This window comes from Cucurbita moschata, unplaced genomic scaffold (genome assembly GCF_002738365.1).
Source record: "Cucurbita moschata cultivar Rifu unplaced genomic scaffold, Cmos_1.0 Cmo_Scf00016, whole genome shotgun sequence".
NCBI lineage: Eukaryota > Viridiplantae > Streptophyta > Magnoliopsida > Cucurbitales > Cucurbitaceae > Cucurbita > Cucurbita moschata.
Window position 1 is genome coordinate 3,579,345 of NW_019268532.1, and position 26,613 is coordinate 3,605,957.

The 26,613-nt window shown below is 36.7% G+C and overlaps 5 protein-coding genes and 1 long non-coding RNA gene across 12 annotated transcripts; 3 read left to right on the top strand and 3 right to left on the bottom strand.

The window, feature by feature from the left end:
* Positions 1–5,645: 5,645 nt before the first annotated feature.
* Positions 5,646–7,704, bottom strand: LOC111454070 (zinc transporter 4, chloroplastic-like). The gene is made up of 4 exons (XM_023095363.1): positions 7,469–7,704; positions 7,337–7,394; positions 6,403–7,109; positions 5,646–6,336 (listed from the first exon to the last, which is right to left on the bottom strand). Exons 1-4 carry the CDS (start codon positions 7,481–7,483, stop codon positions 5,881–5,883), a joined length of 1,236 nt encoding a protein of 411 aa, XP_022951131.1. The 5' UTR covers positions 7,484–7,704; the 3' UTR covers positions 5,646–5,880.
* Positions 7,705–10,301: 2,597 nt separating this feature from the next.
* Positions 10,302–13,477, top strand: LOC111454072 (probable ADP,ATP carrier protein At5g56450). Its single transcript, XM_023095365.1, has 2 exons — positions 10,302–10,942; positions 12,623–13,477. Exons 1-2 carry the CDS (start codon positions 10,595–10,597, stop codon positions 13,250–13,252), a joined length of 978 nt encoding a protein of 325 aa, XP_022951133.1. The 5' UTR covers positions 10,302–10,594; the 3' UTR covers positions 13,253–13,477.
* Positions 13,478–16,123: 2,646 nt separating this feature from the next.
* Positions 16,124–18,309, top strand: LOC111454071 (heat shock factor protein HSF30-like). 5 transcript variants are annotated; one of them, XR_002712365.1, is made up of 4 exons: positions 16,124–16,544; positions 16,853–17,692; positions 17,790–17,851; positions 18,175–18,309. XR_002712365.1 is itself a non-coding variant. In XM_023095364.1 (2 exons), the coding sequence occupies exons 1-2, from the start codon at positions 16,242–16,244 to the stop codon at positions 17,618–17,620; spliced, it is 1,071 nt and encodes a 356-aa protein (XP_022951132.1). In that variant the 5' UTR covers positions 16,125–16,241; the 3' UTR covers positions 17,621–18,092. The 5 variants fall into 5 exon arrangements, 1 of the variants encoding a protein (XP_022951132.1); XR_002712366.1 differs by having other exon boundaries at positions 18,178–18,309; XR_002712363.1 differs by having other exon boundaries at positions 16,125–16,544; positions 16,853–17,851.
* Positions 18,169–22,378, bottom strand: LOC111454069 (IQ domain-containing protein IQM1-like). 2 transcript variants are annotated; one of them, XM_023095360.1, is made up of 9 exons: positions 21,760–22,378; positions 21,299–21,662; positions 21,097–21,211; positions 20,956–21,021; positions 20,042–20,130; positions 19,875–19,962; positions 19,553–19,783; positions 19,372–19,473; positions 18,169–18,784 (listed from the first exon to the last, which is right to left on the bottom strand). In XM_023095360.1, exons 1-9 carry the CDS (start codon positions 21,905–21,907, stop codon positions 18,353–18,355), a joined length of 1,635 nt encoding a protein of 544 aa, XP_022951128.1. In that variant the 5' UTR covers positions 21,908–22,378; the 3' UTR covers positions 18,169–18,352. The 2 variants fall into 2 exon arrangements, with proteins under 2 accessions (XP_022951128.1, XP_022951129.1); XM_023095361.1 differs by having other exon boundaries at positions 21,299–21,654; positions 21,760–21,900.
* Positions 18,708–21,085, top strand: LOC111454073. The gene is made up of 2 exons (XR_002712367.1): positions 18,708–18,831; positions 20,877–21,085. It is a non-coding gene; the product is annotated as an uncharacterized LOC111454073 (long non-coding RNA).
* A 494-nt stretch (positions 22,379–22,872) lies between the features above and the next one.
* LOC111454466 (mitochondrial carrier protein CoAc1-like) lies at positions 22,873–26,493 on the bottom strand. 2 transcript variants are annotated; one of them, XM_023095957.1, is made up of 8 exons: positions 26,250–26,493; positions 25,484–25,937; positions 24,815–24,900; positions 24,521–24,728; positions 24,181–24,313; positions 23,883–24,067; positions 23,197–23,325; positions 22,873–23,123 (listed from the first exon to the last, which is right to left on the bottom strand). In XM_023095957.1, exons 2-8 carry the CDS (start codon positions 25,673–25,675, stop codon positions 23,019–23,021), a joined length of 1,038 nt encoding a protein of 345 aa, XP_022951725.1. In that variant the 5' UTR covers positions 25,676–25,937; positions 26,250–26,493; the 3' UTR covers positions 22,873–23,018. The 2 variants fall into 2 exon arrangements, with proteins under 2 accessions (XP_022951725.1, XP_022951724.1); XM_023095956.1 differs by having other exon boundaries at positions 25,484–25,990.
* Between the last annotated feature and the right edge of the window lie 120 nt (positions 26,494–26,613).

The following is a 26,613-nucleotide window of genomic DNA, read 5'->3' on the forward strand; positions in this document are numbered from 1 at the left end:
CACCCCGTAAAAACTGTTGAGACTCTCCCTTGACCTGTAGGTCTTAACATAAGGTTAATGTTAAAGTTAATCTAGCCTGAGGAAACTTTTGCACACCTTAGAAACCTTTTGGAGGCCTATACCCCATAGAAACTATCTACTTGAGACTCTCCTTTGGCTGGTAGGTCTTGACATAAGGTTAGAATTAATCTAGCCTGAGTAAACCTTGCACACCTCAGTTACCTTTTGGAGGTCTACACCCTATAGGAACTATCTACCCGAGACTCTCCCTCGGCCGGTAGGTCTTGACATAATGTTAGAATTAATCTAGTCAGAGGAGACCTTTGCACACCTTAGTTAACTTTTGGAGGCCTGCATCCCATAGAAACTGTCTACTTGAGACTCTCCCTTGGCCTCTAGGTTTTGACACAAGGTTAGAATTAATCTAGCCCGAGGAAACCTTTGCACACCTCAATTACCTTTTGGAGGGCTTGCAACCCATAGAAACTGTCTACCTGAGACTCTCCCTCGGCTCGTAGGTTCTAACACAAGATTATAATTCTAGTTCTTCAAGAGTGGTATCTCAGTAATGGCCCTAAAAGTTAAATGTCTAATTTACTATGAACAAGAAAATAACCCACAAATACATATATATTTTAATCAAAAAATAGATTATAACACCATAAAACTAAAATTTAAACTTATCAGATAAACTAGACACCCAAAATTGATTTGAATCCGTTCCATTTCGACCAAATTGAGAACATAAAACAGAATCTAGATTGAATCTCGACCCGGGTTTTTGATTTTGTTGGCAAATTCTCCTTCTCAGTTGGCTCATCTTCAAATCCAACCTCAATTTAAATACAAACAAAAATTTATGTGAAAATGCAAGAGGGAGGTGATTGGGATGCTTTTTGTTTGTGATATATATGGGAACCATTTTCAAAAGCTTAATTATAATTATTTAAATACTCCTAATATATTTTTTGCCACCTTTAATTTATTTGCGCGAATCAATAAATATTTATTAATTATTTTTAAAAAAATGAAGATTATTCTATTTCCAGAATTTATCCAATTTTTAAATTTAAAACATTGACTTAAATAAAAGCAAGAATAAATAATAAATATAATCGTTTTGGTTTAAATAATTGAGAATATATTATTTCAATGCTTTTAAGATTTATTTTTGCCCTTACTTTTATTATTGGAATATATTTAATTACATTATTTAAATTAATTTTTTAAGAATCATTTATACTCATTATTGAATTAGCTAAATTAGTTATTAATCGTAAAAAATTATAGTATACCTATTAATAAAAGTAACGTCTATTTATTTATAATTATAAAATTAACCGTAAATTTGGATGAGTTCTGTTTAATCCAATCTAAGAAAAATCATGAACCAATTCAATTTATAAAATTTTTCTGACCCCGAACCTAACCCAACCCACACGGTTTAAGTTGGGTTGATCAAAATTTTCAAGTTATCGGGTTTTTTGGACACCCCTAAAACATTTAATACTCTACGTAAGATTAAGCTTAATTCTCCTCTCGTCAACATGAGTATAACTCAATCATAATTAATATCTACTGTAGTAAAAAAAAACTATATATATATATATATATATATATATATATATTTATATTAATAAAAAAATATGTTACGTAATCTAATTTGATGTTAAGCATAGAACTAATTAACCTACCTCGTCTAATTATATAGCAGGTAGTTATCATAAACCCGTACATTTCTATAGGTAGGCAGTCACCAAAAACTTAATTTTATTTATATGACGTAACATCGAACATCGCTTTATTTTGACAAATGTGGGATATATTTTTTCCGGTAGTCGTGAAATATTGTTTTTTTTTTTATAAAAAAAATAATTAATAATAATTGTTGTGGACAAAATTCCACTATTTAATTTCATTATCATCATAACATGAAAAATGAAGGTTATTAATTAAAAGAAGAAAATAATAAAATTGAATGGTGTGGGATTGATGCAAGAGGGTGTGGGGACTCTTTATCTTCCAAGTTGTGCTTTTTTAATTGGTGGGAATTTTTTTAAAAAAAGAATATAGTGTGAATCCAAATATGTGATGGAATATTCTTTTTTAGCCATTATTTGCAAATCCTTATCTTTCTTTTATATATATATATATATATATAATATATGAAGAGCCTGGCGATTTTTTTGGAGAGATATATCTCGAGAAGTGACTGTGGACTGATGTATTAGGCTCGACCCTATCTTTTAGAGCATGCATTTCCATCCATATCGTAATAGCTTCAGTAAGCTACGTGTTTGATGTACTACCAAAAGTTTAATAATAATGTACCGCCAATTTATCTAAAAGAATATTCTTAAATTTTCAAAAGTTTCAATAATACTTTATGTATTAAAATATCTTTAAACTTTTAATAGTGTTTCAAAAATATCCTTAAACTTTAAAAAGTTTCACCAACCCCTTTCAACTAAAAAAAAAGTTAAAAGAAATGCATTTACTTGTTAATACTAACTTTAAAAACTATTTATTGCACAGACACATTTCACCTTTATAAAAAAAAATTCAAAATTTTAATTTACTTTCCCCTGGGAATAAAGTTAATGAACTAAATATATTCTTAAAGTTCTTTTAAAAAAGTTTAAAGGTATTTATGTAAAAAAAAAAGTTGGTATAAATGAAATTTTTAAAAATTTAATGGTATTTTGTAACTTTTAAAAGTTTATATTTTTATAAATTTAATAAGTGCGGGCCTCATACCTTGAGAGAGTATTCTTTGATTATAAACTCATGAGCATTTTTTAAATTAGCCGACGTGGGCTTTCATCATCTAATAAAAAGAGTTCTCAAAAAACTTTCATAATCGTTTTCTAGTTTTAGAAAGTTCATTTAAAAATCGGTAGAGTGAAAATAATATATTTTAAAATTACTCGCTCTTAGTTTATTAGTTTATTCATATTATAATAGTTTATTCATATTATAAGTAGCGTGTAAAGATATTTGTTGTAGTAAACAAATTAATAAAATAATATAAAAGAAATTTAAAAAAAATAACGTTTAATTATAAAAACTAAATAAAATAATAAAGTAATATAAAAGGAATTATTATTTAATAAAAATTAAATAAATTAATAAAATAATATAAAAAGAAACTAATAAATTAATAAATATAATAATGTTTAATAATAAAAAATGTACCTAGTTGGAATCAAACCTAACATGTAATGAGATACTAATTTCTTAATATATTTTACGAGATTTGTTTGGTTTGGATTAACTCAAAGTTTTGTCTAATGAACTCGAAACTCGAATTGATATTTGAGTTTAGAAAATTAACCCAATTCAATTCTTATAATTCGGGTTGGGTTGGTTTGGATTATCGAGTTCAATGTACGCTCCTAATCGTTTGAGTCTCAACATAAATTTAATTTGAATGATTGATTTTAAATTATAATTTTGAACGGCCTTCTCATTAGTTGACTTCTTGTCATAACCAACCAACAATCGTCAGACAGGCCATTCTTACATTCAACCTAGCCGCTTTGAGTAATAAGTTTTAAATTTGGTCGTGATCAATAATCATCTAAATAATAGAGGTGTTAAAAAATCCGATGACCCGAAAAATCTGATCAACCCAACTTAATTTTTACCGTGTTTGAGTTGGGTGGGTTCAAATAAATGAAAAACTTTTGTCATTCACGAGTTTCCAAACATTAGATTGAGTTAAACGGGATTCGATGATTGCTTTGAGTTAGATTTAATATTGAATTACAATTTTATAGGTTAAAAAATTTTACAACTCAAACAAATATCTGGATCTAAACTCAACCCACGAACACCGTACTAAATAGCTTGGAATGTCAAACCGTCTTTATTATAACGTTAAACCATAAAAAAATTTACAATTCGAACAATTAAATTAATCTAAAAAAAATAATTAACTTGAAAATAATAACATCACGTGCATGCACATGTTAAAAGATAAATTAACAATTTATTTTGTACTTAAATAAAAATGTGCAATTATGTTAATATTTATTTATATTACGCACGTGCTTAATATTAATAACATTATATGTCTTTTTTTAATTCAAATTATACGTATATTAAAATATTTGAACGGCTCTAACTAATTTATGACAAATTAAAAAATAAACACAGATCTAAATAGAAATGAATGAATAAATAAGTATTAAATATTTAAAAAAGAAAACAATAATATTCTATCCAAAATTAACTATATTATTTCATCCTTGATGATTAAATAATTACAAAAAATAAAATAATAATAATAAATAAATGAGCTAGCAATAATCATTTTAAAAAGTTAACTAATTAAAAAAGTTTACTCAATTAGTTTTCATTTATTATCCATAATCATTTTACTATAAATAGACAAATTATATTATCGTATTTAATTACTATATTATTATATGCAGATCTTCGTAATTAAACTAGATTTTCTAATGAAAAATTTATTTATGATCAAATCATAAATTAAATCATTCTGAAAGGATAAGACCTCATTGTTTAGTTCTTGAAATCGGTATTTTTTTTATATAGGAATAAGTAAATTTCATCATGTGAACATTATATTCGAACAAAGTATCTCAATCATGGAATATAAAATTCAAAGATGTGGCGAAGAAATTGTTGTTCAAATGTTTATAATTTGGGTGACTAAATTTTTTTGCAATTCTATGTAGTTTAGGTTATAAAATAGTTAGAGGCTTCGGTCAAGGCCACAGAGGTAAGTGACTTTAATGTTTGATGGTTGGAATAATTGTATGATGTATGGCGACGCATGAACGACCATGGGCCTTTCATGCGTCATAATGTTATGTTATGCTTATGTATGTTATGTGATGACCTGTGATGCCATGTTATGTATGTATGCGATGTTCTATTATGTCATGATATGAATGGTACGAAATGCTAGGTTATGATACAAAATGCTAGGTATGTAATGTTATGTTACGTTATAGATTATACTATACTGTGATGATGCAAGATGAAAGTTTTGATGAGTACGCATACATGACTTCATATTTGTACTATGACATGAACAAAAGGAATAACGAAACAATTCTTATTATATACTATGATTTTAAAAACGACTTCATGTATTATATACTATGATTTTGAGATACTTCCATGTTATGCTATGTTAGCATGGATACATACCTTCGATATATATGTTCACTTAGGTCCTTTTCTTCCATGGTGTCCAGCTATGCATTTCGCCTAGAGCCTTTTCCTTCCATGGTTTCCGACTATGCATCAACACATTTAGCCAAAGACAGACCTAGGGAGTACGGTTACGAGCCTGCCTGACGGGTCCATGTTCGCCATGATAAGGCCTTTAAAGTCGAGCAGATCTAACACTATCAAAACCAAAGAATGATCAACATACTTTGAATGATCAACATACTTTAAACTGATCTAAGAAAGAATTTACCCATGATTTGCAAATGAGGCCATGCATGAACAATTGAACGCTCATTCTTGACGGATATTCTGATAATGCCATTTAGGCATAAAAATTTTAGTAGAGATAAACAAACTCCAATCATCAAAGAGGTCAACTTACCCATGTGATCTAAACGTTGTAATCCATGTCTAGACGACGTGCAAGCTAGTGCCAAAAGTTTAAATGTTTGAAAACCAAATTTATTATTAACTTACAACATGACGTAGCGTAACTCAACTAGTTAAGACATTAGGTCAGTTGATGCATTTTTGTGGAATTCCAAAAGGGATTTCGAGTGTACATACCCTTCCAAAAACAATTAATTCCCTAACATCATCTATCTCTTTCCATTTCTTCCTCCTAACAACGTCGAAAAAACATTTTCCTCCCAAAAAAACGAATAGAATTTATGATCAAGCCCATAGCGCGAGCAACGACATCAATCCCGCACCGAGAAAGAGCGTACAATACGAAACAATTTGGAGTCGAAAATTGCAGCTCATTCTCTTGCTAAGAAAGTCAGCAGCGATCAAGTCAACCAAAGCCATATACACCAGTATCCCAGCTGATAGAGAGTCCAAAATGCCTTCGGCAACCAACGCTCCGGTGCTGTTCGGGTTGTAGGTGGAAGAGATCGCCGCGCCAATGGCAATCCCGACGGGCGTGGTGGCGGCGAAAAACACAGCCATGAGGGAGGTTGAGAGGGTGTTGAACTGAGCCTGAGAGATGCAGCCACCAAGAGCAAAGCCTTCAAAGAATTGATGGAACGAGAGAGCTGCAATTAAGGGTCTTATGGTGCATGGGCTGTGGGACACTCCAAGAGACAGCCCAATTATCACTGAATGCGACACTATTCCAAGCTCCAAAATCTGTCCCATAGAATAATGACGTCAATATTCGGGAATTTTCATTAATCGAGAAGATAAATGGATTACCTGGGAAACAACGACATGTCGTACACCGCTTTCGTCATCGTCGCCGTCCAGCCCATGAGAATGACCATGGCCATGATCATGGAGTGTCACGTGCCCGTCACATGCATCCTTCCCCTGCGGATGACTGTGACGGTGTTGCGCGGCGTGTGCATGCATTCCGACGATGTGCATCCCGCCGCCATCCTCTTCGCCGAACACTTTCACGTTCGAATCGGCGGCCGGGAGAATCCCAGCCTCCAACCCGGAATCCAAACCCGACCCGACCCGATTCGTTTCTTCTTTCAATCGAATCTGCCCCTGTTTCCTCTCGTAATACTGAGTTCCAACGAAATCGACGAGGAGCGTCAAAAGCGACGCCATCATCGCGAAGAATCCAGAGAAGGGGAATTTCGACCATGGAAACTCCGGCAAGCACGGATCGGAGAGAGCTTTCGATCCATCCGGAAGCATATGAACAAACGCCGTCGCAAGAATCACGCCGGCAGCAAACGCCTTAGTCGCTACAAAGAGATTGCCATCCGTTTTGAGAAACCGGCGATGTCTGCCGAATAACGGAATGGCAATTCCCAAAACTCCGGATGTGAGAATCGAGGCAATGGCGATTAATTTGAAATTAAGCGCTGCCGAATCATCTCTACAGAGTTCTAACTCAGATACACTACAGGATGAATTGCCCATTGATTCGGATACGGTCCGTACAATGGACTCTGTTCGATTACAAATGGAGAACGAAAATTCCCCAGATTAGAAATCAATTACACAAACCTAATCTAACTAAAACCTACAAACGAAGAATCAATAAATTAATCCATCAATAACAAGAATACAGAAACACCAAGAAATTAGGAATCCACAGATTTCTGAAACAGACTCAGTTCAATTGAAAGCGGAATAGACGAATCAAGGCGAAAACAAACGAGAATGGAGAAATTACCAGAGAGAAGTCGAGTTTGATCTTGGAAACCTTCAAACCAGAGCATCTGCCACAAATCCTGAAGAACAGAACACATATAAACGAGGAGAAATCAGAGAAACCAAAGAGGGAAGAATGGGGAGGGATTGGAACCTCGAAGAACAGCATGAGAATAGATTACAATGGTGAAAAGAAAAGGCGCCGGAAATGGAATGAGGATGGAAGGGGGATTGTTTGAAGAGTTTATAAAAGAGAAGCGGCCGCGAGCGATCGGAGAAGGAGGAGAAGAGAGAAAGAAGGTGGGAGATGGGGGAGAAGGGAAGAGAGAAGAGTGTCGACATAATGGAATGAAATGGAGGGCAGACGCAGAGGCATGAGCCTACAGTTATGACTTCTTGCTTAACAATGAGGCCGATAGTGTCGACACTCTTAACGCCCTCCTTTTGCATTTTTATTTCATTCCTTTTTTGCCCTTCATCTCTCTCTCCCTCTCTCTCTCTCACTTTTTCTTTTTTAAATAAATTTATTTATTTTTAATTCATTTCTCTCTCTTCTCTAACAAATTTTTAAATTATTATTTTTGGACCTTCTAATTTGAGCCTATTGTCGGTCACAAGTTACTATTATTATTATTATTTTTTTACCAGTTTCAATTTCAATTTTTTAATTTGAATTTGTTTTATATAATTTTTTTTATTAAAATAAAATCTTTATTACTATTAATTTAAATTAAAAAAATATCGCTCGTACTTGGTATGATATGGAATCACTACAAAACGAGTAAGATTTGGATTATTTTAAGGTAAAAACATTTGTTTGAGACTCGAATCACTCCACAAGCAAGATCGATCATACCTAACTACATTTGTTTGAGATTCGAATCATTTTACAAACAAGATTGATCATGACAAGCTTGAATGATTCTACCTGCAACCTAAACAAATAAACTTAGTCATTGACGAAAGAAAGCATATATGCTTATTTTACTACATTTTCCAAAGTCTTTTTTTACAAAGTTAACACAATTATCACGATCTTCGTTGTGATCTTGACACGCTCACGATCAGCCTTAAGGGGAATTAAGTCTCATATATATTTTTCGCCCCGACTTTGTGGCTTCGTTGGATCTTAAGCGAGGTTTGTCTTCGTCAATCGAACATCGCTTGTGTGGAATCCAAGCTTGTTCAACCACACACGCCGCCTGCGCATGTATGTTCAATCGTTTGCGACACATCCAACTTGCCTCTATACTAGGTTAAGTCATTCGACTCGACCTTGCCTCTGCTCGGGGCCAAAGTCTCTCAATGCAACGTCACATCTTGTCTTGTCAGACTTTATATAGCCTCAAAATAAAACTCTTTAGTCATTTCAACAGCTTGTAACATTCATGCTTTATGTTCATAATTAGACACTATGTATACTTACTATAATTAGCCACGAGGTAAATGTAACTAATAAAAAAATCTTGAAATAAATGAATGAAATACAATAACTATCCGTTGTAATCCACCCAAAATTTATAACATGAACTCCATCCTTCTGCATGAATTAAAATATCTTTTGATAATTTCAACAGCATTTTCTCTTCAAATTTCAAATATATATTTTTAAAATTATATATATTATACATATCATATCAAATATATGGCATCACAATATATCATATTATAAACATGTCAATTTATCACATATCTCGTACCATAACATGTTTCATATCATATCACATGTCATAACGTAAACATTTCGTGGTCATATCTTTCCCTAACTTATCATAGCCTTAACGTTCATATACCTATCACAGTCATATCATTACATGAATATACTTTAGTCATATCGTTACAGGAATGTATCCTAATGCTGTCGTTCTATCAATCTATCATAATACTATCCCTTTCTACTCATAACCTAATCATATTCTTTTATCAATCGATCGTAACCATATCTCTTTTATCAATTTCTCATATCCATAGCACTTCGATATGTAACCTAACTTTAACGTTTCATGAACATATCTTACTTCTATCATTACATTACATTTAGTGCATCCTTCTCATATTCTATCTCAAACATATCACTGAACACATTGTACCATAGGTGTTATCATACAATTCACATATTATAACATATACATATCATATAATATCATAAGCATATCGATCCATAAACAATTCACGCATATCATTATATATGACACGTGCAGAACCACGGGACAGGTGTCAACATCAAATATAACCATGTCAATAGTAAAACTATTTACCCTATTAGCTCAGACTAGTCACCAATTTAACCAAATTAATATCATTTAATAAAATAATCGAAGAGGTAACATACACCTCTTCAAATGGCATTAAACTAAATCTGCTTCAACCTTTTGTTTTGTTTTTGTAGGAAAGAAGGAATTCTGATATGGGTATATAGGCAGAAGGAATTATTAATTTGTTGGCAGATTTATTTGTAGGAAATGAGTGATGAGAGATGGAAGGAAATAGGAGGGATAGGTTACCCATTTCTTTTTTAAATTTGAAATATTTATTTATTTATTATTATTATTATTTTCGTGTTACATCTTTATTATTCGTAATAATTTTTAAAATATTTTTTTAGGTTAAGACAAGAATGTGACGTATTTTCTTTATTTAAAATATTTCTTTCGGGCAAGAAGTGAGTTAAGTCAATTATTCTTGAGTTGTCTACGACCAAGTGACGATCCTCTGGCCCCGGTTCAAGAAGAAAGTTTTAGAAAATGGGGCAGAGAGTTTTGAACGGAAGATATGAGAGATTGAAATTGATGTTATATGTGATCCAAGCAAAAAGACTGCAACGGATAGGGGAATAGAGTTCGTTTATTTGATTTGCACGTATTTCTTTTAACTAAGAACATTAGTGATTGGGTCAACCAAGAAATCCACTCAGCCTCGTTATCCATTTATGAAACAAACACGCTATGACATGAAGTCTTCAAATTTAATCCAAAAAGATGAGTTCATCCTTTATTTTCCAAAACAAATCAATGGGTTCGTGAGAGGGAATTACGTAGATTAGATAAGAAGGATCAAAGTCCAGAACCAATCAGAGCCGTCGGTTTCTCTGACCATTCCATCAAGTTCAATCTTCCGCACCCATTTCAAATACCCTTGTTTGAAATCCGAGATGATTTGAGAATAAATTATTTGTTCTTATTTTTTTCTTTCATTCCTATTGTTGGAAGAATCCATAAATTGAGAAATCTTTGATTTCTGGTTCATCGTGTAATCGATCGAGGAAGAGGGGTTTTGAGGAATGCGTGTAGAGGATGACGATGATCTTGAAACGAGGGATTCAAGATCGCTTCCGATTTCACCGCCGGCGTACAATTGGCTGACGAATTTCCATCGCGATTTGTTGGCTGGGGCAGTCATGGGCGGAGTAGTGCACACAATCGTTGCCCCAATTGAGAGGACCAAGCTTCTTTTACAGACTCAAGAGAGCAATCTGGCCATTGTTGCGGCTGGGCGAAGGAGATTCAAGGGTATGTTCGATTGTATTCTTCGCACCGTTAGGGAAGAAGGTATTCTTTCTTTGTGGAGAGGCAATGGAAGTAGTGTTCTTCGTTATTACCCTTCAGTTGCCCTAAATTTTTCTCTCAAGGTATCTCCAAATTTGTTCTTGTTTTCTGATTTGTTTGATATTAGTTCATACTTACACAACTTGTTCTTCCTGAATCTATGCTGAATGTGAAGGGGAATTGATTGGTTTACTTTTACTTGTGTTCTTGTTCTTGATAGAGTTTTAAGAATTATGCTGCATTTAATGTTTTAGTTTTCATGGCTGAACTGGAATATGATGAATCAGTAGAAACTAGAAGTTGTAAAACAAATAGGCTATGAGAACAGCCAGAAGCTACAAATGTTAATGCATTGTCAAAGTCTAGTTATGTCGGTTGTTGATGATAGTGTTAGGAACCACGAACTTCTACAATGGTATGATTATGTTCGTTTTGAGTATAAGCTCTCGTGACTTTGCTTTTGGTTTACCCAAAAGGTCTTATACCAATGGAGATATATTCCTTGCTTATAAACCCATGATTAACCCAGCCGATGTGGTACTCCTCTCGAGCAAAGTACACTATACAGCCTCCCCTAAGGCCTATGGAGTCCTTGAACAGCCTCCCCTTAATTGAGGCTCGACTTCTTCTCTGGAGCCTGGACACCTTTCGTTCGACGCTTGAGTCATTCTTGACTACCTTTGAGGCTCACAACTTCTTTGTTTGACATTTGAGGATTCTATTGACAGGGCTAAGTTAAAGACATGGCTCTGATACTATGTTAGGAACTACGAACCTCCACAATGGTATGATATTGTCCACTTTGAGCATAAGCTCTTGTAGCTTTGCTTTTGGTTTCCTCAAAGGGCTTCATTCCAATGGAGATGTATTTTTTACTTATAAACTCATGATTAATCCAGCCGATGTGGTACTCCTCTCGAGCAAAGTACACTATAGAGCCTCCCCTAAGGCCTATGGAGTCCTTGAACAACCTCCCTTTAATCGAGGCTCGACTCTTTCTCTGAAGCCCTCGAACAAAGTACACCTTTCGTGTTCGACACTTGAGTTACTCTTGACTATCTTCGAGGCTCACAACTTCTTTGTTTGACATTTGAGGATTCTATTGACATGACTAAGTTAAGGGCATGACTCTGATACCATGTTAGGAACTACGAACCTCCACAATGGTATGATATTGTCCACTTTGAACATAAGCTCTCGTAGCTTTGTTTTTGGTTTCCCCAAAGGGTTTCATTCCAATGAAGATGTATTCCTTACTTATAAACCCATGATCAACCCTTTAATTAGTCGATGTTGGGCTCCCAACCATTAGGAGATTGGAAATCAAGAAGCTGATGATTATATTACATCAAGCTATCAGTTGATTCATTGCCTTTTAACTGAGATGTATCTTAAGATTTTAGTTCGAACCTCCTTTGATAACTCTAAGCATTGCAAGAAATTGCTCGGTGTGGAAAATGAGCAAATCATAAAGATTGTGCTCGAGGTTTTCTTGCGTTCTGTTTTTTAAACGGACATCTCTTGCACGTGCATGATATGTTTGTATTGTAAGCTTTTCTGGTTTCTTGCGTTCTGTTTGTAAAACGGACATCTCTTGCACGTACATGATATGTTTGTATTGTAAGCTTTTCTGGTAGGCATTCTGCGTTCTTTATACTCGTTTTCATTTTAGAACTCGTTCGATGTTGTTGCACGTGCTGGTATCTGAACATTCTGTAATTCAAACAGCTTTTATGGTTTCTGAATGTTGTTTCCTTGCACAGGATCTATATAAAGCAATGTTAAGGAATGGATTTGTAGATGGTCATTTTCTTTCTGGTTCATCAGCCAATTTTATTGCTGGGGCAGCTGCTGGTTGTTCGACGTTAGTTTTGATATACCCTTTAGATATTGCGCACACTCGTCTCGCTGCCGATATCGGAAGAACTGATGTCCGACAGTTTCGAGGCATCTGCCATTTCCTTGGTACCATATACAAAAAGGATGGGATTCAAGGGATTTACAGGGGACTTCCAGCCTCTCTACAAGGAATGGTCGTGCACCGAGGCCTTTATTTTGGCGGTTTCGACACGATGAAAGAGATTTTGGTCGAACCGTCCAAATCAGAGTTGGCACTATGGAAGCGATGGGGGGTCGCTCAAGTGGTCACAACGTCTGCTGGATTGTTATCGTATCCGTTCGATACAGTTCGAAGGCGGATGATGATGCAATCTGGGTTGGAGACGCCAATGTACAACAGCACTCTGGACTGCTGGAAGAAGATCTATCGATTGGAGGGGGTTAGCTCGTTCTATCGAGGCGCTGTGTCGAACATGTTCAGGAGTACAGGTTCCGCAGCAATCCTAGTTTTGTACGACGAGGTGAAGAAATTCATGAAATGGGGTGGGTTGTAGTATGTTATAGTCTTTAGAAATTAGCAAAATTCTTGTAGAGTGAGTTCGGGAACGAGCTTACGCTCGATATCGTCGTGTAGAGTGTTCCTAAGCCATTCATTTGCCTCGTTGTGTCTCGAGTCAATCACACGAACGAGGATAACACAAGATCAACAACAGAAAAACAGTAATACAAGAAGAGATTCTGATATAGAAGGAAAGTAACTTGGTTTCCTGTTTCATCTCCGAGATTTTTTCTTGTATGTTCGTTGAATAATGCTTTACTAGATCAGGCAGAGCACTGGGAGAGCCCTTTATTCCTCTTCCTTTACACAGAAAAAGCAGTAAAGTTGTAGTTTTTACTGTTGATTTTGCATTTTAAAAAAACAAAATTAAATATTCTATTGTTACTTTGGTTTAATTACTACTTTCAGGATGTTCATATGACGCGAGAACATGACCAATCTAAGCTACTCAAACTATAAAGACGAGCTAATTCAAACTACTTAAGTCATACCCAAACCATAAGGACGGGCTAATTCAAACTACCCAAGTCATAAGGGCTTGTGTTCATATGATAAGGTTTTGTGTTCTATGACATTTTTTGAGATTTGAGTTGAGTTAATTTTTGAAAAGTTGAAAATTAGGTTGATTTTTCTTTTATAAGTCAAACTCACCCACTAACAAATAGATTACAATTCATCCAGGTTGAGTTAATTTTTGAAAAATTGAAAATTCAGTTGACTTAGTTGACTTTTTTATGTCAATGTCAACCTGACGAATCTTGTGGGTTAGATTTTGTTTAACTTAAAAAAATAGGGTTACAACCCAACTAGAGTTAGATTTTATTTTGGTTTGAGTTGAATTTTTGAAAAATTCATGTACAGCAAGTTGACTTTTTTTTTTGTCAAGTCAATACGATGAACTCCAAAATAGGTTTAAAACTCAACCGAATTCTACTGTCTTTTTAAGATTATTATGAAAATCTGAACTTCTAATATTTGGTATTTGAGTTTTAACAAAAATTTTAGTTATTAATGTAATATGTGGAGTAGATAATTGAATTTTTTTTAAATTATTAAAAAAGACAATTCGACAATCCATCCCAAGTCATTCTGGTTGCTCGGGTCACCGTCATCAACGCAACTAACTTGTATGAAAATCGTCAAAGATGAACTATCTCGAACAAACGACGAAGAAGGAACGGCAGCAATTTCGTTGTGAGCGTCGAGTTCGATGACGGTGGGATGGACGCCGATGGTGGTGAGAAGAGTCTTAATATGTTAAACGTTATGGTTCATGTTTCCCAAGAAATTATCTATTGAACTCTAATTTGAATGGAACTAAAAACTTGTCTTTAGTATGATCAATAGCATATTATAGGAACCATGTTATCATGATTTTTTAGCATGGAAATGGTTGATTTTTTTTTTTTTTTTTTGTATGTAAGAGCAAGTTAAACGCTATGATGCACATTCTTCAAGGAAGACATGAGTTGAGCTCCGATTCGAGCGAAATTGAAATCATGACTAGGTATCCATGTTTAGTCGCTGTGCTATGTCTATATTGTACATGTATGCGATTTAGCGGTTATACCGAAACGATTAAGGATTCACCAACTAGCCCTTAATCGTAAATCTAACATGATTGTCACGAGTCCAGATAATTATAAAATTGGCTTATGATATCTTATGACGTATAATTTGTACTATGTAGGGATAATTAAGTAATTTTTCAGTTAACTTTCCTTGAGTGAACTTGTAACGAGCGGCAGGGGTTCCCTATTGTAGTTTTGAGTTAGTCGATCTTGAGACTTTTGATTATTGTTCATGCATGTGAGTTAGTGGTTATATGGAGACGATTAGGGGTTCGCTGACTAACCCTTAATGTAAACTTGACTCGATTGTCAAGGTTTTAACAGTAGATTTAGCTTATGATGTATGATTTGCACTCTTACAGGGATTTTAGAAAGTTTGTCAGTTAACTTAAACCAGCAGGGCTCCACAATTGAACCTTAGAGTTGGTTGACCTTGAGACTTTTGATTATTGTTCATGCATGTGATTTAGCGGTTACATAGGGATGATTAAGAGTTTACCAACTAACCCTTAATCGTAAACCTGACTCGATTGTCAAGGGTTTGAGTAACTATAAAACTGGCCTGTGATGCCTTATGTGTGTATGATTGTATTCTATGGAACTACTAGAAAGTTTGTCATTAGTTTTTTTTTGAACCTGTCATGAGCAGCAGGGGTCAACGGTAGTATCCTTGAGAGTTGGTTGAATCTTATAATACATGAACTCTATGAGAATGATACTGTGGTCACGCCTTGAGGGCCTGTGATGATGAAAGAGACTAGCAGAATGAAAATTCATGAGACTTAAAGAACCCAAAAGAAATTTTGAGGGCGGGAGGTGAGATTGGACCAAGAACTAAGAACTTGAACTAGCTTATGCTAAAATATTCTAAGTTAAGATTGGGTAGATCGGTGAACATAGGGTGTAGCTTAGAAAGAACCTACACTTGGGAATGAGCTCCCAAACGAGAATAAAGCTCCGAATAAATGAACTAATAGATGCTTATGACCGAACCCGTCCTTTAGTTTTGGTGGAATATCTTAAAACATTAAAAAAAAAAAAAAAAAAAACATGACTTTAATATTCCTTTAAAAAAGAGCAAATTTTTTATTGGGACACGTGGCAATAATATTGTATTTTGATATTTTATTAAAAAAGCAAAAATATCTTTCAAGATGGTTTCGGCGCTGGAACAAACGAGAAGTTTCTAGAAGCGAGTGAATTGAGATATTTGTGATTCGGACACGTGGCAAAAGAAGCTTCGAACGAATCCTCTACCCGCAGTCCTAGAACCTTCCATGCCGACGCCATTAATATTCAGTTTCCTCCTTCCATTAACACTCGAAACATTAAGCTCCGGAAACTCCATCCTTCTTCAAGTTACTACACTGATTAATCTTCCAGTCTCCGATTAAACTACTTCCGATCAAAGAAATGGATGAACTCGAAGCGAAGACGAAGCCGGACGGCGCTCCGGCGTCTTCTTCCTCTACTTCTTCTTCGTCTTTGAGAACTGCTCCCCGGCCGATTGAAGGTCTACACGATGTCGGACCACCTCCATTTCTGTCGAAGACCTTTGATATGGTGGAAGATCCTTTGACGGACTCCATTGTTTCGTGGAGTAAAGCTCGTAATAGTTTCATCGTTTGGGACTATCTCAAATTGTCCACTACCTTGCTTCCTCGATACTTTAAACACTCTAATTTCTCTAGTTTCATTCGCCAGCTCAATACTTATGTAAGTTATCGGTAAAATCAATTTCAATTTCGTTTCTGTTAGAGTTCGATTTCGGAAACTGCTTTGTTTGGAACTGTTGATCTTTTCTTTCGTGGAAAATACAATCTAGGATCATCGTCTTTGTTTGGATGAAATTGTTTGAAATCTTGATGATATGGTCTCGTTGATGTTGTAGTTCTTCAATGTAGGGTTTTCGAAAAGTTGATCCCGATCGTTAGGATCGTCTTTCTTTCTATCTCTTTGTTTGGATGAAATTGTTTGAAATCTTGATGATCTGACCTCGTTGATGTTGTAATTCTTCAATGTAGGGTTTTCGAAAAGTCGATCCCGATCGTTGGGAGTTTGCGAATGAGGGGTTTCTTGGAGGACAGCGGAATCTATTAAAAACGATTAAGAGGAGGAGGCATTCGTCCCAAAGCTCTCAACACCAAGGAGGAACATGTGTGGAATTAGGGCAATTTGGATTGGAAGGCGAACTTGAGAGGCTGAGAAGGGACAGAAGCTCGTTAATTGTGGAATTAGTAAGATTGAGGCAACAACATCAAAGTTCAAGAGAGCAAGTAATGGCTATGGAGGATAGGCTACAGAAAGCAGAGAGTAAACAGAAGCAGATCATGACATTCCTCAGCAAAGCCCTAAAGAATCCGTCCTTCATTCAGAAATTAATCCATAGTAATCAGATAAGAGAACTGACAAGCGCCGGAATCGGTCGAAAACGAAGACTAACTGCTAGCCCAAGTCTAGAGAATCTCCAGGATGAGACCATACTAGCAGCTGTTAAACAAGAACAGCTAGAAACTCCGGAGCCTGATATGGAATCGCTGTTAACAGCCAATTTTGAAGACGAGTCAAGCAGTGAGATCAAGGATGTTGGTCACTCAATGCATGAGGAAATATTGGATGAACTTTGGAATGAAGATCTTATGGCTGAAAATCCAGAGGAGGAAGGCGTAATGGTTGGTGATCAATCAGAAATCGATGTGGAAGTGGAGGATTTGATTGATGAACCTCCTGATTGGACCGAGGACTTGGAGGAACTCGTTGATCAAATGGGGTTTCTTCAGCCCAAGCCGTAGATATAGCAATGTAGATAGTGAAATCAATGATTTGCTCCTCTTTGGTGTGGTATAGGTTTGAGGATGGTGGAGGTCGCAAAGGAGCCACTGATTGTTCTTGTTTCGCTTATATTTTTTTTAAGAATCATTGGCTTATGGTTACTCTTTTCCTTCGTGGTTTTATTTGCAGGCATGTGCAGAAAAGGACCTGCGAGATTATTCAGTCATTTGCTGATTTCTTTACCACTAAGAGTAACTATCCCATTGATTAATTGAGAATCAGTTACTTCTTTTCATGTAAATTGTAGGAGTCTGCTGAAAAATTCAACCATTTTCTTACCTCAAATTCGTTTAGGTTCTTGCCAATTCTTGTGGAAGATAGTTCCTGTTGTCATAATTTAGAAAGTATGGGTTCTGATAGAATCTATTTTTGATCTTGAAAAGCCTTTGATCCATGATTGAACTTAATAATATTAACCAACTTCAGTTATCATAGATGTTCTTGAATTCTTTGACAATCTTTTTAAGCTATCATTTATGAATTCAATTGCCTTATTGATACCCTTTTCTGACAGAAGAAGGAAGAATCACATGTTTATATTCTCAAGTGGAAGAAAGAAAATCTACATAGAGAACAAAGATGTACTTTCAAGTCATTACAGGCAGAAAGAACAAAGATGAGTATCATTTACATGAAATGCTGAGCCAAATAAGAGTATTTGTTGTGGGGCTGCAGAGGCAGGAGCCTGAACCTTAGATGGTGGCTGTCACAGGCACCCTTGGGCTCGGGATCCCCATGTATGAGAGTCTGGGAGACATCCTAATCTTCGGGCTAGGCCGAGGCGAAGGTATCGGAACAGAGCTGCCGAAGAAACCCGGTGTGGGTCTTGGTGACAAGTTCACTTGCTCAAATGCTCGTGCTTGCAACTCTGCTGGGTACTCCTTCACACATCCAATTCTGGGGCCAACTCCACTGCTCCATCTGCACAGCAAGCGCTTTGGTACATCTATCAATGGTGCCTCTATTCTGCTACCTGGATTCTCTTGCCGCTCAAGTGTGCTAACCAACTTGACTGGTATTTCCAAATCGACATCCTCTACAACCATGTCTTCTGACGATGTTGCTGTTGATGTTTCTTTGACCATGTCTTTGTCTGAGTAGCTGTCGTCATCTACTGAACACCTCTGTGTAATTACGAAGAAATTGTTAAAAATCACGATTCTCTACAATGGTACGATATTGTCCACTTTAAGCATAAACTCTCCTGGTTTTGCTTTGGGCTTCCCCAAAAGGCCTCCTATCAATGGAGATATATTCCTTATTTGGAAACCCATGGTCATTCCATAAAATTAAAATTAGTCAAGGTTGGACTCTCTCCCAACAATTCTCCCCTCGAACAAAGTAACACTGGGAAGCCTTCTCTGAGGTCTATGGAGCCCTGAAACAACCTCTTCCTAATTGAGGCTCGACTCCTCTAGAATCATCGAACAAAATACACCCTTTGTTTGACACTTGAATCACTTTTTTACTACATCTTTGAGGCTCACAACTTCTTTGTTCGGCATTTGGGGATTCTATTGACATGGCTAAGTTAAGGGCATGACTAGAAACTACAACTATTCACAATGGTATGATATCCACTTTGAGCATAAACTCTCATGGGCTTCTCCAATAGGTCTCACTCTGGAGATGTATTCTTTACTTATAAATCCATGATCATTCCTAAACTAGCAAGGCTGAAAAGGAACAGATACAACAAGTGGCTATTTACCTTAACATTGGTCAAGTCTACTGAGTGTTCTTCGAGGAAATTGATGAACTCCTTGAAATTGTTCTCTGTTGGAAGGTAATGTCCACTGTATGGCCATATAGCCTAAGGAAGATTCAAATAGAAACATCACCCACTGAAAATGAGATAACCCAGAACAATATTGAAGCATTGCAGTACACACCTTGAGAACTCCCTCGACGGCGACCAATCGCCCGGCCGCTGTTATAGCCCCTCCAGACAGGAAGCTGGAGTGCTGGAAACGGCCTTTCTTCTTCAGCCCCACATACAAATCTCTAGTGGTACTGAGTACAAAAATCAACTTGGAATCTTCAACTGTGTTGATGGGCACTCTGCTTTGCTTGTAGATAAGCTTTCCATCCTCCACAACCACCAGGTACTCCTCCCTCTCTTTCTGCAACATAAATGAACAGAAAAATACTTGCTTAATGCTTGCAATGGAATGGAAACTGCTACATGATTAGGCCAGTGAGAGTGGGACTTACTGGTCCTAGATACTGTATGCATTGCTTGTATAGAACTGATCTACGGCACTTCTCAAGATTTACCTTTTTCCCATCACCAATATCTAACCTTTTAAAAGACACATCTAAGGATTAGAATGAGGAGGATTTAGTCATGTAATGATGCCAGTAGTTGATAGGCAAATTACCAGTAAAAGAAAGGTTGTGTGCTCTTGCTGTCAAACCAAACATCGTAGTAAAAATGCAAGTTGTGTCCATAGCGGTGCCGGGGATCAATCTGCTCATAAGTTCAATAGAGCTATGTCAACATGCTGATATCTAAGCTCTTAAGTTTCAATCATGAACTTTGTCGAGTCAATGACTGTGTCGAGTTTGAGATGTTTGGTGATGGTATATGGTTTTGTTACTGAGCATTGAATTTATATCTTTGAAATAACGGTTGAGAATTGGGTGGGAGTCCACGTTTGCTAATTTAGGGAATAATCATGGGTTGGTATAGGGCCTCTTGGAAAAGCCCAAAATTTCCAAAACAAAGCCATGAGAAATTAAGTGGGCAATATCATACTATTGTGGAGAGTCGTAGTCTTAACATGATATCAGAGTCATGCCTTTAATTTAGCCATGTCAATAGAATTTTCAAGTGTCGAACAAAGAAATTGCTAGCCTCGAGGGTGTAGTCAAAAGTGACTTATGCGTCAAACAAAGGGTATACTTTGTTCGAGGGCTCCAAAGAAAAGAGTCGAGCCTCGATTAAATGGAGACTGTTCAAGGGCTACATAGTCCTCAAGGGAGGCTCTATGGTGTACTTTGTTCGAAGGGAGGATTGTTGGGAGGTAGTCTCACATGGGCTAATTTAGGGAATAATTATGGGCTTATAAATAAGGAATATATCTCCATTGGTACGAGGTATTTTAAGAAAGCCCAAAGCAAAACCACGAGAGATTATGCTCAAAGTGGACAATATGCGAACATCCGTGATTTATCTAGAATGATTGGTATCTAAAAAGATTGTTTCTCTTAAAGATAACTCAAATACCACTTTCAGCCTCAGATGACAACGTGGAAGATTCAACAAAAAAAACTTGGAATCACATGAACTTACTGCTTCAAGCCAGTGTTGTAGAGCTAGTTTTTGAGCATTCTCATCCTTGGATAAGCCTTTCCCGACCTAAACAAGATAGAACATCATCAATGCCCAAATTCCCACCAAGAAACAAAAGCCACAATCATACCAAAAATCTACCTTTGCAGCTCGTGTCCTCGCCCGGGACCAGCGCGATGTAGCGGTTTGTGTCTTTTCAACATCGAAAAATGACACAGAGCTTACCTTGAGAGCTGCAAAGTCCAAAGCTTTCCACCTTCAAAGTTCAATGAACAGTGAGAAACAAAACACTGAATTTCTGTAAGCCAAAAACTGAAAAGAGAAATAGAATTGTTTCACACACCATAGCTCCTCAACCACTACTGCACAATCTGCCAGGTTCCGTCTGGTTCTGTAACTCTTATAGACCTTTTGTAGCTTAGTTGCTGCAGAATCCAGCTCACTGACTGGCTTAGTAATGGAAGAAGATATAACGACCGGCTTGGGAAGTGAAATTCTGGGTTTTCTCTGATTCTCTGGCTGTCGAATTTTTCTCCCAGATGAAGGGAAACTCCTCTGGTCAACGACCATATTGTTGAAAGAATTAGAAACTTGTTTTAGTTGCAGATTCTGTAATGTTGGTGGTTTTTCTGCTCTGATTCTGCCACCACTTCCTTCTTCATCCTTCAAGCTAGATTCATTGACATTCATCTCTCCACCCTGCAAATATGGAGGCAAAAGGGTTTGATTTTGCTGGTTAAAACAGGAAACAAAAAACCCAGATGGATTTTAACCTTAAATTCCCCAAAAGAATGAGTTTCTGACCTGAAATCCTCAAAAGGGTTTCGATGTTCTGTGTTGAGCTCCTCCAATGGAAGATGAAGGAAGGAAGCCTTCTCTTGATGTATTTAATGGAAACCTTGGGGTGTTCTTTAATGGCGCTGGCGTTTTCTGGGTCAGCAGTCGCTGTCATCAAACTGGGGATTGTGGAAAGTCTTGCATTGATCTAATTTACAGGACGTTGGTTTAGAAAAAAGGTAAATTATCCCAAGTTGTTGATTTATAATAATAATATCCGACAGGAAAGCCAGATATGGAAGGTTTGCAGTGCATGGCGGCGTCTGCTAGAGCTGCAGCTGCAGCTGCCAGCCATTGTTGAAGATGAAGGTCAGTTTTAAATTCTAAGCTGCCTGCCTGCTTCAGAAGGCAGTTGAGAGTCCATAAAATCATTTTGTTCTGGACTCACCTACCCAGAATATGAATATTTATCACTGGCTGCCATTATTGAATTTGTTTTTTTGTTTTAAAAAAATTATGCATCTTTCAATCTCTTATGTCTAGTTGGATGGAAATTTTATTAAATATTTTGTGTTTTGTGTCCTATAAATGGAAAATTATGAATTTTAAAATTAAGGAATTCAGATAAAAACAAGATTATTTCTTGTGTTTTTTAATACTTGGTGATAGGCTTAGAAATAAAATATACTTAAAATAGGTTAGTTTAAAAAACATTTTTCAGCAGAGACATGGTAAAAAAAAATTAGGCCCAAATCGATCGTTAGCAAATATTGTCATTTTGAGCCTCCCCTCAAGGTTTTAAAAGCACTTCTCGAGAGGAAGATTTCCACACCTTTATAAATGATGTTTTGTTCTCCACCCATTATAAAATAAAAAAAATCATTAAGGTACAAGCCAACAAATAAGAAGCTCTCACTTTCTCTATTATTTCCACCTTCACCACAAATGTAACTATCACATTGTGACTACCACTTAAAAGTAACTACCAATATAAATTTGAGCCCGAAGATAACTGTCTATGCAACTATTAATGATTATTCCAACTATATTTAGTATCATACATGTAACGATCATAGTCGGAATCATCACTCTTAGATACATTATAAGTTCCCAAAACTAGTTCAGGGCATCACAAACATAGAGAGAATTAGGAAGCATGTGTTGTTATAGATTCAAAACAGTGTTAGATCACAAACAGATACTTCATAAAGATGTAAGGTTGAGTAGCAGTTCATAATCAACGAGACCCAGTTAGTACAAGGCATTTTAGAGAGAGCGTCGTAGGTTTATGCAGCAGACGATATCGACTGTGTCTTCTGGCGGGGTGGGATTCGGAGCCATAGCTTCAAGCTATCATATGCAGCAAACCCAATGGCCACAGAAGGAACAATCTGCATAATTGACAAAATGGAAGAGAACTTAGCATGAACAACACACTTCAACCGTTTCAATCTCAACTGTTACCTTAATATAATTAATGCTGAGTCCTGCAAACAACTGCCTCCATCCTTGGTTACGAACGATTATCCTAAGCCTTTCTCTTGAGTTCCCATATCTGACTTCACCATTTAGCGAAGATGGCATATCTCCAACCTGCACATAACAAATCAATGGGTTAAACCAACGAAGAAGGAACCGTTCATTCGTAGTTCGAACTAACATTATAACTGTAGATGTGGGAATTGGAGAGCTCTAGGGAAGGGTAGAGATTTTTATGCAAAAATCTCAGTCTGATTCGGCTTGGAAAGTAGTCTTTCATAAGCAATAGCGTGGGTCTTTACCCCACTTTTTGGGCAGGTTCGCAGGTCAATGTTTTTGCCCGCACCAACCGGCAGCAGCTGGGTTTCCCCCAACATCAAAAGCAAAATGGTCTGCCTCCCAGGTCTCGTCAAGCAATTCAACTTAAAGAGAAAATCCAGCATCGCCAAATGCGGACCGATCCATGTTTTGAACCATATTTGTTGGTCGGTTTGGTTTTCAATGGTATAAAATCGAGAACTAATCGATTGCAGTTTGGATAGACTGGCAGTTCATATGTTTTGTTGGTTGTCGGTTTGGATTGGTTCAGTTCGGTTCTCAAGGAATTTGGTTTCAGCAACAATGAGATTAAATCCCAAACAAAAGTGTTAGGAAATGATGAAGAACAATACCTGCATTTGTCTTCTAACAACATCCAATGGATAAGTGACCGTCTGCCCCAACAAACCAGCCAGAGCTCCACAGGAAAGCCGCATTACAATAGATTTCTGATGCTCCTCAGGAACGTGACTTTTAAGTTCTTCATAAACGTAAAACTTTAAGCCAGCATATGGAAGGATTCCAGTCAGTGTTGGACCTATTCAAACATGAAAAACATGTTTAATCAGTGTCCATAAACAAGTTAACTTGGTTCAGAATACAAAAAATCATGTAAAGATCAACTAAAAAGAGAAGACAATTGAGACACACCAACACCACGATATAGTGCACGTACTCCACCACCGCTATAAACACGCATTAGAACATCCCTGATGCCATTGTACATAGGTTGAGCATGATAACTTCTAAAACCACCGCTCTTCACCATTCTTGTGTCACTAATCTATATCCCAACGTAACGAAACGGTTAGATGAACTTCCAAGAGCTTAAAACAGAATGAAACAGTTGAACAAGAAATCGTTCATATCTTGAATACATACAAGGTCAAAAATGGGACAAGAGGAAGAATATCAGTCCGTAAATGATTGCAAATTAAAAAATATACTTTTGAAGTTAATATACATAATGAAATAGCATTATAATATATACCTGGTAGGCAAGTTTTGTCCGTGCCAAGTCTAAGGGATACGTGCACAAAACAGCTGTTCCCCCAGCTACCGAACCAGCTAGAAGATCGATATGAGCCCCAGTTCCTAAGCTGGGATAGTTATTCAATATCCAACACCGATATTGCTCATACGCCATGAAATGAAGAGCTGCATAAGGAATAATCCGAACAACGCTAGCGCCATTTCCCCTAAAGCATAAAAGTAGAAAACTTACATTCAGAGGACAGTAGTTTAGACAAAGAAAAGTTCTCACTATACAAAATTCTAAACTTACTTATAAAATCCACGCACACCTTCATGCTTCAGCACCTTCCTCAAAGATTGAAAGACTCCAAGAGATTGGAATCCTTCGGTTCTCGTCTGTCAATGTTCATAATACAGAGTTCAGATTATAGAACAATTGTATTGATATTGATGTTGTAGTTTATATGTTTCCATCATGAGCCACCTACTTTTCTTATTCTCCCAAATGAATAAGCTCATTGACTTAAAAAAAGTGATTATACTTCTTGCACCAACAAATACGAGACAGCTCCAAGGACGGTCTAGAGGTAAAGGCTAGTACATTGGGAGATACTGTAACAAAACCTTGAGTGGAAGCCCAAAAGGGAAAGCTCAAAGAGGACAATATCTACCGGCGATGGACTTTGAACGTTACAGATACCCTCCAAGTCCATGGTTTAAGACTCAAATTGAAAACTCAATATCTAAAGATCCTTAATGTCTGAATCGGCCTGGCCTTGAGAATGACAAAACCCTCTTGGGATTGGAAGGAGACCGCGAGCATAATGAAACGGCGGTTCCTCATTCTCTAAACCAATCCCAATTGCTATCAACATTTAATCCTACAGTCTTGTAAGGATTTCATGCATATAGGTAAACAAAATTAACAATAATAAAGTTAAATAAAGTTAGTCTCTAAAGAAACCACCTAGAAAGTCACCTGCAAGAGTATCTTAATTCGTTCCAATGGTGCAACAGCAGTCTTAGCAAAGCCACCAGCAGCACCACCAGCTATAAGCTCTTTAACATAAACAGGTAGACTGTCAATGAACGAGACTTCTCTTTTCGCAGACGAACCATCTACAAATCCAGCAACATTTGCTGACAAAGTAGACCCTTGAGACGAATTCATCTTGGATAATCGAAAAACCTTACCAACTGCTCAAACCAAAACAACTTTGAAACCAATCTCACACGAAATCAATATTATCCGCTCTGCAGCTTGAAGAATTCTTTATCCCATCTATCTCTCTGAACACAATGTGAGAAGATCTTTCTCTTAACAGACAGACAAGGCGGCCTGAGAATACCCAGAAAGGATTTGGGCAAATTCACAAGCCGATCTTCTTCTTGAATGACGACAAGATACATCCACAGGAATAATGAGGCTTAGCCTGCAGACGAAATATATTCCAAACCCTTCAATTATAACAATGCCCCCATCAATCTATCAAAGAGATACCGATCTCCCATCAGAATTTGATCACCGTAATATTAAATAACAACTCAAACACAACAAAGCCCATCAAAATAAGTATCCGCTTCAACCACCAATTCAGATTTCGATGAAATCAAAACCCCAATTCCAAGAGAGAGTTCCAAATCGAAAACTACAAAATACCTAATCCCCAAAGAACCTATCTAAACAAGGAAATTCATCGAAAATAGAGAATCAAACAAAAGATTAAGAAAAGAAAAAAACGTACTCGTGATTTAACGGAGTGGAGACGGGAGAAGGGCAGTAGAAATCGCAGTTCGTTGTCGAAAGCTTAGTGAAAAAGACATAAAACGAAACCGTTCTCGACAACCGCAACGGAAAGGGAATCTTTCCTCGCGGAACCGCCGGATCCCCGTCTACTCCGTCGTGGGCCTCCCTCTCCACTCCTCTCCTCTCCGCTCCTCAGAAATCTGGATTGGTTTGTTCTTTCAAGGCGCTTCTAATGGAATTTTTAAAATGTGTTTTTTTCTTTATGTCTTTCATCTTCCATTTCGGAAACGTGATGCGTTGGAGAATCAGGTACAATCAGCCTTTCGGTAAATTCACCAATAAGAATCCTCCACGTGGCTTCC